Genomic DNA, 14,991 nt, shown 5'->3' with positions numbered 1-14,991 from the left:
ATGTTAGGAATATTGGGTCTCGTCATGCAGTTAGAGCTTCAAAAGACCTATCATGAAGCCTCCTGAGTGACAGAAAAGACAACTTGATGGCCTTGACCTGACTAATATCGTCTCTTCTAAAAATACCAGAAATTCTGGTATTTCTGGAATACTTCATAGCACCTTACTCTACGACACTAATACTTTACCACAAAAGAGACTAAACATGGTTTCGCCATTTAAAGCCTTCACATTAAACAAAATGATAGTTTTCGTCTGTGATAAGAGTAATCTACCAATATCATAATTGCCTTGTACCATGCAAGTTTGTCATTCCTCTGTGTGATGTCGACGACAAACCTCAGCCTCTGCTTACATTGGTTCATAGTTGGGTGGGTGGTCACTTGAAGCGTTTTAGACATAATACTTTTTTATAATGTGCATAGAGTTATTAACTAGCTTGAAGGCGCAAGCAGAAGATTTTACTGGCAAAAGGACGAGAACTTGGCCGAAATTTGAAGCACTTAATTCACAACTGAAATCGGAATATATCATCACCATTTTAGACTCCAATAATAAACTATCATCACTGAAAGAATGTCCACGACAAACCTCGGGGAATTAACAAGACGGCTGGATTATGCAGAAAATATTTGGGATTATGACAGGACACCAAATCGGGCCAAAGTTTCATATCTATTCCTAAGCACCATTTTGTAAGTAGATTCTTAAGCAACAGGGTTCTTTCCTCCAAATTCATTTGATTTATCTTCCAATTCAATTCGCCTGTCTTTTTCTTACAGTTGAAACTTGAGATTTCGGGTGGTATCCAAATAATGTTCCTTGCGGAAATAATGTTCACTGAGAAATTGGGAAAGTTTTCCCAAACAGGGTCTGGAAATCACATGTCTACGTCAACCCTAACTTTTATTTCACTGTAATAATCTGTTTCATTTTTGCAATGTAACTATGCCCTGCTCATTAAAGTACGTTCAATGCGATGCCGATGCAAAGGGAACTGACATGACTTACAATTATAGTATTGCCCTGCGCACACATTTCTTTTAGATACAGAGAAGTCCTTAGTGTGTGCGCTGATCTTCTTCACTATAGCATCCAAGAAAGGCCAAAAAAAAAAAGGGTCTTTCTCAATTTTTACAGTAAACTGTAGAACGTTTGTGTAATCAGCATATGTCAAAAGGGATTAATAGATCTTCTGACACATCCAAAGCTCAAAGAAACTTCTCTCGGTGTATTGTGCATTAAGTCTGCTCTGCTGTTTTCTGTTGATATTATTTTATTGTAAGAGATTCAAAGGCTAATAATATGTGACCAGATGGAAGTTTACTACGTACGACAGCTTCGTCCGTTTTAAGAATGTTTTGGGTAGAATAGCAATGAATTCTGGTTTATTTTACTTCTAAGATTAATTGATAATAATGATCACTTGTATGGGAGATAGCAGAATGGTGGCAACGAACCGATGATATGTTCGTCTGTGCGTCTACGTATTTTCCATCATATCCATCATAAAATCTTATTCAGTGTAAGAAGTCATGGCCAGACGGAGTTTGAATTCTTCATTATTCCACGCCCAAAAATACTTCGGAAACAGACGAAACTGTTGCACTTAGTAAATTTCCATCTGGGCATTGGTGATTTGCTTTTGAATCTGTTGCAATAAAATTATAACAACAGAAAACAACAGATGTGCATAAGCCACTGGAAGGTTCTGCGATTTGTAATATATACAACATAAAATTCTTTCTCCCTGATCAAGCATAACCGGACAGCATTGTGAAAGCGCTCACTTTTTATTACGATTCTTCCAAAGAATCGTAATAAAATGACAAAAACACACAATTCTTCAAAATTGTCTTTGTGTCTATTATTGCTTATGGTGCCGGTGCTATATAGCTACTAAGACTGTTGTGATTAAACAGTTGTTACAGGCGCAGCGTGCTGCCCCCCCCCCCTCACTATGATGTCTAGAGCATGTAGGACTACATCTACTGTGGTTTTACAGGTTCTGTTGGGAAAACTACCAGTACATTATGAGATCCGATATAGATACTTCAAGTATCATCTGAAAAAAGCACACCCTATTTCCTTGGAAGATGTACAGCTTGATTTGCGTGTTTCTTTAGCTTCCGAAAGGAAAAGATTGCATTCCATATACATTGAAAAGTAGCAAAGAGATTGGAATACCTCAGACCTGGGTAGTAAAAAAAAGTAAAGTGCAGCCATTATCAACCCACTGCAGGGTGGAAGCCTCCTCAACAATTCATGCTGAGGGAAATGGACCATAATCTGCCACGCTGGTCCAGTGCGGGTTGGCAGATCGACCGTATTCAGCAGTCAGGGGCTTGAACCCCGGTCTACTCAAAGAGCGTGTGCTACTGCACTCCCGCTCCTGCCCACTCGGCTACGGAGGCAGTGTAACCACATTATTATTACCTTTAGTTAGAGAGTTCAAGAGGAAAGAATTTTCCAGGTTTTCTCTAGGATTCCACGGCACATTCCTGCTGTCGGGTCATGGTAGCATTAATAGTAAACTGTTTAAACTGGGTATGTCTCCTTTTGCACTTTGTCTGTGTGAGGCTGAAGAAAATGTGTATCATATCTTACTTGATTATCTCTACTATTTGGACTACGGACAAGAACTTCAACTTAATGCAGGACTCGTCACTAGTGAAAATAAATCCTTACTTGTTCAATCTCAGGTTGCATTTAATGCGCTTAATACATTTGTTACACGTGTCTTCAAAAGGAGAGATGAACTTTGATCAGTTAACTCAAGACACTGTTGTTCTTGTGACTCTTTGTACCTCAGGTGTACTGAAAATTTAATTCTAACTACGACTTCTCACAGTGACTGCTTCTATTAGATGGTAAGAATGTTTTGTTATATATCAGAACTACTTTCGGATTTCTACTGCCTCTGAAGATTCTTCTATTTGATCCTTGGGAAACCTACTCAAGTGGAGTTTCTTTTTGGACTTGTATTGCCTGGTGAACTTTTGAAGCCAACTTGGACTTGCTATTGATTGTATATAGTGTATATATTTGTTAATACTGAATCTTGCCATAGTAATGGAGTGCGATGGGGCGAAATTTGGTCCATGATCTTTCGACTCTTTCCTCAAAGAAGGCAGGAATGTCCTTGATGAACTTTCTTGTTTGCTGATCCTGATACCAGGATGGGATTTTTGGTAAGATGCCAGGCGCCGGTCGCTCAACAGAACAGAGCACAAAATTAACACACACATGATCGTATTTGGCGCAAGCCTCACAACAATAAGTATAAAAGCGCCCAAGGGGATAAACCCTCGGGTCCGAGACAAGTATACTTAAATACTTAAAAAATTATGCTTCTAAAATATAAATATCTTCTAAATCGAAATATATTCTAAATATTAAAAAAATATATATTTTTTTTATTATTATAGTTGCGTAATAATTTGTTTTACCGGATAATGAGACAGAAGTTATTTGAAAGCTTTCAGTTCGTGCTACCAGTGTTTTTAAACCATCCAGCCGTCATATTTTTAACTTCTATAACAACAAACCTAAAAGAAAGCGCGCAGTTTCTTTTGTGGATTTAATTTCAGTTCATTTATGTTTCACTCTTAATGGCTTTGTGAAATTCAAGGTCAAAGAGGTGAATTACGTACAGTTAAATAAAGTTTTTTTATAAAATTTTATTCATCCTTTATGAATAATAAAAGGAGCAATAATTCAATTTTTTCCGATGAACTTTCAGAACTTCTTAAGAAAACGAACTGAAAATTTAAACTGCATACAAGCCGCACTGAACTGAAAAGAAAACTGCTGTTCTCTTTTACAATTCCTTTTCATATAGGCAGTACGAACCAATAGAATTCTCACAACTGGATGTCACAAATCCGCGTACCATAATTATTGACAATCCCTTAAACCCGCTATGAGTTATTTAAGATGTGGAGACTGTGTTTCTCCTGTTAATAATTGCCTTTAATAAATAATTTATGAAGTTCCTACTGATTGCATTTATTTTAAGTGCTCTCGAAATGATCCATTGAATAAAATATTCTGTATATCAACGTTTCCTAACCAGTTGTTTCAGGATTAGCGAAGATTCGAGGGATTAAGACAATCTAAAAGTTTAAAATCCTGATGAAAAGTAAACAAAGGCACCGGGCAAATATCAAATGTAATTTTGAACAGACGCCGCATATAAATTATGCAAGCTTCGGTCTCATCCTCTTCCTGCACAAACTGTCATCCTTCAGATTTTTCTATGCTACAGTCAAACACTGTGCCCACTGGGAAATCCTAAGCCGTTTCTCTACTTCATGATGTACAATGTAGTGTTCCAAGCTTGTTCTTCACATCCTTCAACTGTGCTACTAAAGTTCCTAAACCTCGCCCAACAAATACTATCAAGCAAGCTTCCATTGCTGATGCTTCTGATTATGAAATTGTGAAAGAGTTCTTCCAGAATGATCGCATAGAACCTATTCCAGTTCCTCCTGTCTTATATCTTAAGCAGGTTTCCTTCAGTGATTCTCATCAATCAGCTGAATCTATAAGTCTTGCCACGTCATTATCGTTGCATTTGGATGGTAAAGCTACTTCCAATCAAATTGCTCACCTGTCTTTGGATGCTGCCCAGTTTCCTAGTCCTCCGTCTGACAGTGTCAAGCTCTTCACTACGCCTTCAAATACATTTCTCGATTCTACTTGTTCTTCTGGAGTACTCATGCCGAATAATGTGAATGACCCTACAAAAGCACTTCAGTCCTTCGCTTTGAAAGGTCAGTTCTTGTCCTCAGCACCTGCGAATAGTCTTTGCCCCACCAATTATAATCAGCGTCTATCTAATATCGTCCATAATATTAGATGACGTCTATCGTCCATAACATCAGCTGACGTATCTCGTTCTTCAGCTAACGGAAGTAGAGCGCCCATATTTGCCTTCGGAACTAATAAGAGCTCAAGATTTCAAGCTGTTCCTCGCCAGGCTCGGTCTTTCGTTAGTCGGCTTGCTCCTTCCACAGATCCTTCAAATATTGAGGATTTTCTCAACATTGAGTTAGGTCTTCACACCTCTGTGAGGAAATTATCTACCCGTTATCCAGACTATGCGTCGTTTCTAATCTGAGGTAAATCATCCGAGCTGTTTGTTGTTATTTGTTATTTGGTTTTTAGGAACATTAGCAACTAAGGCCATATTGCTCCGGGGATATGCGGTGGTCATTCCCTGACCTTTCCGCATCCTCCGTAATTGGTTGTCACGGGCTCGAACCCCGGTCTAATCAAGAAGCGTGTGCTACGCACTGCTGCTCCTGCTCACCTGGCTACGGAGGCGCCCATCATCCGAGCAAGCACGTATATTGGATACTGATATTTGGCCATTCAATGCTATTATTAAGCCGTACAGGTCGTCTTCTGGCAATTCTGCCCATCTTGTCAAACCTATTCTTACTAGCTAGCAGTCATCTACCCGATGTTTATCAAGGTCGTCATCATTATCGTTACTATTTTATGTAAATTGTAGAAGTGTTGTAAAAAATCTGACTGCTTTTCGTCTCTTCCTTCTGCAACAAACATTTGCCATAGTCGCCCTTACTGAAACCTGGTTACATCCACACATACTTGATAGTGAAATTTCCCCCCTCTGCTATTCTGTCTATCGTTTGGATCGAGACTCGAAGGGTGGTGGTGTTGCTATCTTTACCCATCACTTGGTCAAAATTCTTCAGTTCACTAAACATTCTTCCATTGAAGGTATCTCTTTATTAGTTAATCATGCAGGAAAGCTTCTCCTGCTTATGCTTTTTTACCTTTCTCCCCAGTTTCTTTAGCCGCCATTCAACAATTAGAGGATATTATAGATGCAGCGATCTTTTTGAAATCTCCGATACCACTTATTCTGGGTGATTTTAATGTTCTAACTCAAATCTGTAACTTTCCCACCCGGAACTCCTCTTATTTTGATTTAGTTTTTATCCATGAATCAATTCTTTTCTCAATTTCTAAGGGTGATAATTTCATCCGATCAGATCACTTCCCTATTGTCGTAGATTTCCTTTCTTTTATTTCTGAACCTTCCTTTGACAGATACTTTTTTAGCTTTAGGCACTCAGACTGGACTTCGTTAAATCAATTTCTGGGCAATCTTGACTGGATTCCAATCCATAATTTTGAAATCGATTTATCATTACGTTGAGTATCTGTACTTAATCCTGCATTCTGCAATTTCTGAGTTCGTTCCCATCAAATTCTCTTCCACTAATCGTAGTAACTTCCCTCACTGGATGTCGAACAAGCTTGTGTATTTAATTCGTCGCAAAAATTATCTCCATAAAAGGTATTTAAAACTCAAAACTAACTTTAGCTACTTTTCCTTTTCTTCCCTTAGGCGCCATGTTAAGAGAATTACTAAATCTCAATATTCTCATTATCTTCACTCAGTTGAAGCCGAACTTACTCGGAATTTCAATTCGAACCATTGTTGTCCTATCTCAAGCGGCTATCGAGATCTCCTAGAATTCCTATGCTAATTAATGATTTGAATATCTCTATCGACTTGGCATTGCTAATATGTTTGCGCACTTTTCGAAACTTTGTTCTTCCGAACAGCAACGCCTATTCCTTATTATCCGTTTAAATATAATAGTAATGTAAAGTTTTGATAGATTAGTTCTCACTACTGATGATGTCCAGTCAGCCATTTCTTGGCTTAAAGATGTCACTTCTCCTGGCCCCGATACCCTTCCTGCTCTTTTCTTCAAGAAAAGTACTTCGTCTTTAGCTCCAGTTCTTACAAATCTCTTCAATTACTGTCTTCTTCATGGCTGTTACCCTTAATCGTTCAAAGAGGCTTATATCATCTCGATTTATAAAAAAAAAACGGGGTGATAAAGCTATGCCTAATAACTACTGACCTATCACTATATTAAATACAATTGCGAAAATTTTTGAACTCCTACTTTATAAATATCTTAGTTCCTATCTTCACCCTTTTATCAATCATCATCAGTATGGGTTTTTTTTTCCAGGAAATCAACTGTTTCAAATCTTGCCTTGTTTTCTCATTTCCTACAAACTAACTTGGGAAATCAAACTAATTCGCTTTTCCTTGATATTTCACATGCATTTGACTCTGTCCACATCGATCTTTTGCTGTTCAAGCTGTCATCGTATAGTCTACGATCCCCTTTACTAGATTTGTTTGATTCACTGCTTAGAAATCGTAATAATTGATGGTACTTCATCGACTCCGTTTACTGTTTCGAAAGGTGTTCCTCAAAGCTCACCATTGGGTCCGCTCTTCTTTATACTAATCATTTGTCAACCTTATTTCAGTCTGTTAATGTTGAGTGGCAACTCTATGCAGATGATATTAAACTTTACAAAGTTATTCGTTCTTCAACTGACAGAGATGAAATCCAGTCCTGTCTTGATTCTCTCTCACTCTGGTTAAATAAAAATAACTTGTTTCTAAAGCCGTTAAAATATAAATTATGTCGCTTTCGCTCGAATCGTGTAGTTAGACCCTCCATCCTTACTGATTATTATATTGGAAACTCTTTAATTGCAAGTACTGATTCATTCAAGGATTCTATTTCGATCTGACCTATTTCTTCCTAGGAAATCAACTGTTTCAAATCTTATCTTGTTAGATTAATCAAGCGTTCTTCCTCTGTTTTATTTTCAAGGGTGACAAAGTTATAATTCTTCTCTACAAGCAGCTTATACTTCCCATTTTTGATTAGTGTGATATTATCTGGTCTCCACAACAGGAATATCCTTCTCACAGACTTGAAAGAATTCAAATTAAATTCATTAAATACTTATGCTATCGAAATCACATTGCCTTTCACCGTCGAAATTATGGAGCTCTTTGTGGTCGCTTCAGAATCATTCCTCTTCACTCTAGACGATAACTCCATGGGTCTCTTTTTGTCTACAACATCATAAACTCTGTTATCGATTCTCCATCTCTTGAACAAATACATTTCGCTATACCCCGTTTGAATTCTCGTTATAAAATTAATTTATCACTGCCTGTTCCTCGTACTCATCACTTAGTCCTCTGTTTCGTTTCCTTCAGGTAATGAATTATTACAATATTGATTTTACTCTTAATCCATCTATCTATAAGAATTTGCTCCTTACTCCGTTTTCTTAATACAAATTGTGTATATATTTTAATTATAGTTCTATATTGATTACTACTGTTTTGTATTTTATGTAATTCCTAGCGTTTTCACCTTTATTTAGGGTCTGTGTGCGAGAAACGTGTATATAAATAAATAAATAATTGGCCATCAGCGAGAATTTCGTTTTGAAACAATTTTCTAAATGCCGAGAGTACACACGTCCAAACCAGGGAAACTTCACAGGTATCCAATATCCGCCAGTTATTATTTATTACTTTCTGTTTGAATACAATTTCGAAAATTTTTGAACTACTTTATAAATATCTTAGTTCCTATCTTCACCCTTTTATCAACCATCATCAGTATGGGTTCATCTATATTCAGGCATTCAGGAATAGTATTCATCTATTCCTGAATGCCCTTATTTATATTTTCAGACTTAGAGTGATCACGCTTTGTGCTTTCAGAGTAAGGTGTGCAGCTGCTACTCGTCGATAATCTGAACGGATTCACAAGTAATATTTTTATTGTTTTAGAAAAAAATTTTCCCAGCTCAGTAGCTCTTCTCTAGTGTTCAGACAGAACCTCAAACCATTTTGGCGTCATACTAGGACACAACGACGTAACAGTTCTGTTAAAATACATTTTCTCAAAATAACGACACCACAGTATCTGACCTAACCGACATCTGCAATGCTTTTGCAGGTTATCTAAAAGCAATGAACTCTAAACCTGATCCTCCGCTAGTCATAAACAACTTTGCCTCTGAAGCAGCTGACTTATTTCCCACCAATAAGTATTATGGATGTTGTTGTTATTTAGTTTTTAGGAGCATTAGCAACTAAGGCCATATTGCTCCGGGGATATGTGGTGGTCATTCCCTGACCTTTCCGCATCCTCCGTATTTGGTGGTCACGGGCTCGAACCCCGGTCTAATCAAGAAGCGTGTGCTACGCACTGCTGCTCCTGCTCGCTTGGCTACGGAAGCGCCAGTAGTAGTATTATGGAGTTATAGTTGTAAACTGCAGAGCAGTCACTTTAGAAGGACCATGGGTGTACTCCGGATGGCATACCATTATACTTCTGGAAATGTCACTAACGTAGTTGATGCCCATTTAGCTCATCTTTTTCAGTCTTTCCCTTCGAACTGGTCTTAGTTCAAATACATCCACATAGTACCTATCCATAAACGTGACTCAATCTCTTCCTCGAAATTATAGGCTTATCTTTCTGTTCAATTCTATGGCGAAAATTCTTGCCTCTTTGGTAGTTAAAAGATCAGTTTCTTATTTCAATAGTTTATCTGATCCTTACCTGCACAGGGCTTTGACCTGGAGATTCCATGTTTATTTATTTGTACCAGTTTTGGAAGTACACTATGGCTAAGCTTGATGAAGGCCTCCAGGTTGACATCATCTACACTGATCCGAGTAGACTTCCGACTTTGTCTCGCATAAAGACTTAGCAGTTAAGTTCAATCTCTATGGTACACATAACTGGCCTTAGAGCTATATTTAAGATAAACTTGATATAGCCTATGTCAACGACGCTGTTTACAATATCTTTTCTCAAACTAAGGGTGTCCCATAGGGCTCCTCCCTATTTCTCCCGGTCTACAGTGTGCCTGCTCAAAAAGGCACTCAACAAATTTTCCCAATGGGCTTGCGACAATTACTTTATTCTCAACGTATCAAGATGTACTGTGGTTATCTATGCAGACCCTAGAAAGAACATGCTTTTTCATCTTTATGAAATTAATAATTACTTCTTTACACGTAAATCTCATCATGAGGACTTAGAGGTGTTGTTTCCCTCCAACGCCCCTTTTTCATTCTTCATATAGGTGTCTAAGATTCTCATAGGTGTCTAAGGTTCTCATAGAGGTATAAGGTTCTTGGATTCATCAAGAAGTTCAATTATACATTCATTACATTAACTACATTAATTATACAATTAATGTAGTTTATTAGACATTTATTTGTGACTACTGTACTGTCTTGCCGATTCTTGAATATGCTGTCTCTATACGGGCTCAGAAGAACAAAACATTTGCTCAAGAGTTAAAAAAATAATCAAATATATATATATATATATATATATATATATATATATATATATATATAAGATTACTACTGAAGTTAAATGGTGTTAAATATTTCCGCAGGAATCATTATTTTATGTATCGTACTTCCAAAGATTTTTCTTATTTTATTTATTAAAAAAAGCAGGCGAACTCTGATCGAACTTAACTTTGTTTATAAGCTTTTACATCATAAAATCTTAGGTGCAGGCTGTGTAGAAAATATAACATTGTTTCTTTCATTTCACATCGGTCGCACTTTCTCTTTTTATTCAAATATATGGTCATCTACGGCAAAAACAGTCCATTACTGAGTGCCTTAATTTTGTTAAACAATTTGCAACTGAATCCCTTCATAAATTACCCGAATTTCATTCACACTGTAAAACTACAACTGAGCAGTTAGGATTTATCTTTAATGTATATTATGGAATAAAAATTTATAAAATTACTGCTTACCCAGTCTTTCTTTTTCTTCAGTGTGAAAAATGAAATCATTATGTTTCAAGTACTTTTTAATTACAATATGCTAATAGTTTTTCTTTCGCATAAAATAATATCCTTATAAGAACTTGGTCTTATAATTGTATTTTATTTTATTTATTTTGCATAACTTAGTGTAAGTCTCCGATTTCAGTTATCCAACGAAAGGATCGCGGTTGTTTATGGGAGTTTTTTTTTTTTCATCGTAAACTAAAGCATTTATTGAAAGAAAATATTCGTACACTCACACGCATTTTATTTACTACAGTTTAGTAATATCAGAACGTGCGTTCTTCCGCCATAAAAAAGTAAATCCGAAGTTTGCGCTACAAAAGCAAACGTTTGTATGAAGACATTGATCACATAAGTAGCCCCGTCACCACTGCGAGAGTGCAATACCGAAGCAACTACTCGCTGTTAGTATTCGTGTAGTATTGGCAAAATGATGCACAGCTTATATAGCATCAACCAAAAGGAATTAAGTTTTTTTTTTTTTTTTATACACTTCATTCGCTCATCCCTTCTAATGATTTTCCCAGTCGTTGATTAAATTATTCAAAATACCCTCTTCCATAAGACTTAACACCGGAAAGAAATGAGCTTTTCCAAAGACCAATTTCACTCTGGCTTAAGGAAAATTTCGCACATTTACTCTGCAACCATCCTTTTTCAATTCGCGCGCACGTGTGTGTGTGTCATCTGAGAAAGTGTAAAGACGTCACCCAGTATTTCATTCATTCGAATCTTTTAAAGCCCCAAACACTCCAATTAGATTCCCACACAAATATTTAGTTTCTAGTCGCTGAAATTTACCGAATCCCAATCTTTCTTTGTAAAATACCCTTCCCCCACTAAGCATGTCCCTCTTCTCCACACCCGTTCCAACAGATACACACTTCTTAAACTAAGTCGGCTTCCAAGTACTTAAGATACCGCTTGACCATTGACTTATACAATTGGATAATCATCTCTTTGTTCCTGCTGGCAAAATTCCGCGTATCATTGACAGAACTCAACGAACTATCCTACAGGCTGTCTGCACTATTCAAAGAACTTCAAGTCGGATTTTACAACTGCCCCTAGAATTATTTCATTATCAACTACCTCGAGTTTGGTACTACTCAAGTGGTATATTATTCTGAGATTACTACTACCTAAATGCGTTACCTTGCCTTTATTTATATTGAGTGGCCACTTTATAGGCACAAGAACCATTTTCACGAAATAGAGCCCCTTCACTAACAGCATCACGTGTGAGTGATGCCGTTAATGAAGGGACGCTCCTGAGCCCAACCGATATAAAGCAGTTGGGCAGATATATATAGGGACACTGTACGTGTGTAATTCAGTGCGAGAACGGCAAAGCGAAAGATTTAAGTGACTTTCAACGTGGGACTTAGCCACACCGGTATGAGCATAACGAAAGCTGCAACCCTGATGGGGTTTGAACGTAATGCGTTTCGGGTGTACGAGATTAGTCCAAAAACCAAATGACGTCCAGCCAACGACGATCGGGTGATCGGAAACAGTGCGTTGATGCGAGAAGTCAATGGAGGCTGACAAAATTTGTGCAGTGTAACAAAAAAAAAAAAAAGGACAGAGTCGTCACATGGGGGTGTGTGTGTGTGTGTGTGTGTGTGTGTGTCATCTGAGAAAGGGTAAAGACGTCACCCAGTATTTAATTCATTCGAATCTTTTAAAGCCCCAAACACTCCAATTAGATCCCCACACAAATATTTAGTTTCTAGTCGCTGAAATTTACCGAATCCCAATCTTTCTTTGTAGAATACTCTTCCACCCCACTAAGCATGTCCCTCTTCTCCACACCCGTTCCAACAGATACACACTCTTCTTAAACTAAGACAGCTTCCAAGTACATAAGATTCCGCTTGACCATTGACTTATACAATTGGATAATCATCTCTTTGTGCCTGCTGGCACAAAGAGATGATTATCCATCTGATGAATACACTCGTCGTCTGATGAATACACTCAGAAGAATCACTTCAAATTCATTATACATCGTAATTTCTACACAGACATGAAAGACAGTAAGTATATCGCGGCAAATAGCTCTGTTAGGTCTTTTGTCATATGTTAATTAAGTCATTAGTCATATTAATAAACTTATAGAAACTACCTTTTATTTATGTTTTAGCATACATCAAAATAAAATTAAACTTAAAGATTCTCTTTCTCGTAGCACTAGCAGAAATTAGTAGGCATACTCAACATTTCTCAAAGGGTTGGTTATTTCTACTACATTTCTGTACTCCATAACAGTATACGCTCCAAACCACTTGCTCATACAGATCTCGGTTCGAGTCCCCTCAGACTGGAGTAATTTCTAAATGCCTCTTCAATCGGAGCTCTAGTCAGTCGATCTGAAGTGGAGAGAGCATGGCATCCCTCTGAATTATTCCGGTTTTAGGGGATGATAAGTACTACTTGATAACTGAGACATGGATTATCGAATAAACGAATCTACACAGTATCATCGTAATGAAGATCGCTACATGGTGCGCATGAAAAAAATGCCATACTTTACGTAAAATTTAACTATCAGCACTTGTGTACTGCCAGTTGAATGCCTTTCTCCTTTTGCGCAAAAAGGATTATTCCAGCTCTACTTGCAAAGAGGTAAATAGGAAATACTGTAAGGATATTTTTAGTAACAGATCATCTCTACTAAGTAAAACTGCGTTTAATTCTTCGTATCATCTGTTTCAGAATAACTAGTTATTCACTGAATTTAATTAAACAGAAGAGCAAAAGTTTATCAGCTTCGAAACTCGCCTCTTTAATCCTCGTAGTTTGATGAAGTTAAAGAAGAATTAAAACGAAATGGAAACAGCAAGTTTCATTTTGAGAAAAGTGCGCCTTTCCTCATCGTTTCAAAGTTGGGGAAATGAATACTAAAAACCAGTTTTTGGGCTTCTGGTTTTAATTCCTTCAATATTTTAATTTCGCCAATCTCAGGGGATCTTATCAGTATTAATTTTTAACTTTTACTTCATTTTAATTCTTCAAGTTGATCAAATCACGCGGATTAAGGGGCGAGTCTCTACAAGTTTCTGTAAGGTTAATGTTCTTTCTTTATTTTCTAGTGGTACTGGCGAATTTCTTCGTCGCCCTAGCAGAAGAAGAATGTCTCTGTAAGTCTTAACTTTTTTTTTTATTATGTGTCCTCTGTTAATACTCAATTTCTATTCATAAGGTATTTTCATTTTAGCATATTAAATTTTAGAGCAATACCAATGTGTCCGTAGGACTTGCGTTAAAATAAGTGCAATCCCTAATGAGGAATTATGTAGTGAACAGCCACAATTACTCTCGGGATACCTCCCAATACCTCTGTGGCCGATTTGTAAAAACACATGATCAGGATGAAGAATGATTTATCCTAAACTGCTTCACGATTGTACACACAACTGGCTGCTAACAAAGTAAGGATTTCAATGGTGTCTAGAAGCTGAGTGACAACCATGTTTTTGAACGTGTCGCGTAAATTTTTGTATTAAATTTGATGTATTGAGGAAATTTATCGTGAGAAATCTGAATATTGGCTTTGGGTCTTAGGATAAATATCCCTATTGAAAAAACAAAATATTAAAAAAAAAAAAAAACTTGGCGACCAAAACGATTGAATAATCGTTTTTGTCGCCAAGTTATGTAATTGGTGACTTCAACGTTATGGCATGACAGAAGATCTTAATAAGGCTATTACCAGCAATTTAGCAATGGGTGACGTAGTATTCTCTGGAGGGTAAATTAGTTGAGTGCATTGTCATTATTTCTTTGTATGGTCAAATAAAATTATGAAAGTAGGCACTTTCTTCTTATTATTATTGTTGTTGTTTTTTGTACGAATTATTGTAATATCCAACCTCCCTAGAAAAATTCCCGGGAATTCTGTGACTAACTTAGAACGTTGGCAAATTTGGAGCAGCTTCCTGGTATCAGTAGACTATTGCAGTTACACGTAATATTTAATAAACATTATACTAATTATACTTAATCTTCTAAATTTATTTATTTTTGGCTGTTATCATTACTGATATATTCCTTTTATTCTTACTGGCTTCTCTCTTCGGAATTGAGTCAATTAGTTTTACTGAGAGAAAAAAAGAGCGATGTATATGAATGAGCCGCTACTGACAGATGGCTATCCACGAGCATACGGGTAATTTACACAGGTCAATTGCTGTCTGGACCGTGAACTCTTCACCTTTCAGAGACAAACTAAACATCAATTGCCACTAGACATTTTTTCTGGTTTCAAGATCTTCGCCAGTTCTCGAC

At 37.0% G+C, this 14,991-nt stretch overlaps 1 protein-coding gene across 1 annotated transcript in view; it reads left to right on the top strand.

Annotated features, from left to right (window-relative positions):
• Window positions 1–14,991, top strand: part of LOC150088308 (UPAR/Ly6 domain-containing protein qvr-like) — a 353,853-nt gene that overhangs the window by 164,003 nt on the left and 174,859 nt on the right. Inside the window, exon 2 of the mRNA XM_090370699.1 lies at window positions 13,797–13,844. Within this exon, the coding sequence (XP_090226825.1) occupies window positions 13,797–13,844 (48 nt within the window). The remainder of the gene's footprint in view (window positions 1–13,796; window positions 13,845–14,991) is intronic.

The sequence above is a fragment of the Mastigoproctus giganteus genome, chromosome 3 (assembly GCF_048544385.1).
Source record: "Mastigoproctus giganteus isolate SK-2022 chromosome 3, ASM4854438v1, whole genome shotgun sequence".
Taxonomy (NCBI): Eukaryota; Metazoa; Arthropoda; class Arachnida; order Uropygi; family Thelyphonidae; genus Mastigoproctus; species Mastigoproctus giganteus.
Note: the sequence above shows the minus strand (reverse complement) of the source record. Positions and strands in the feature narration are given on the sequence as shown.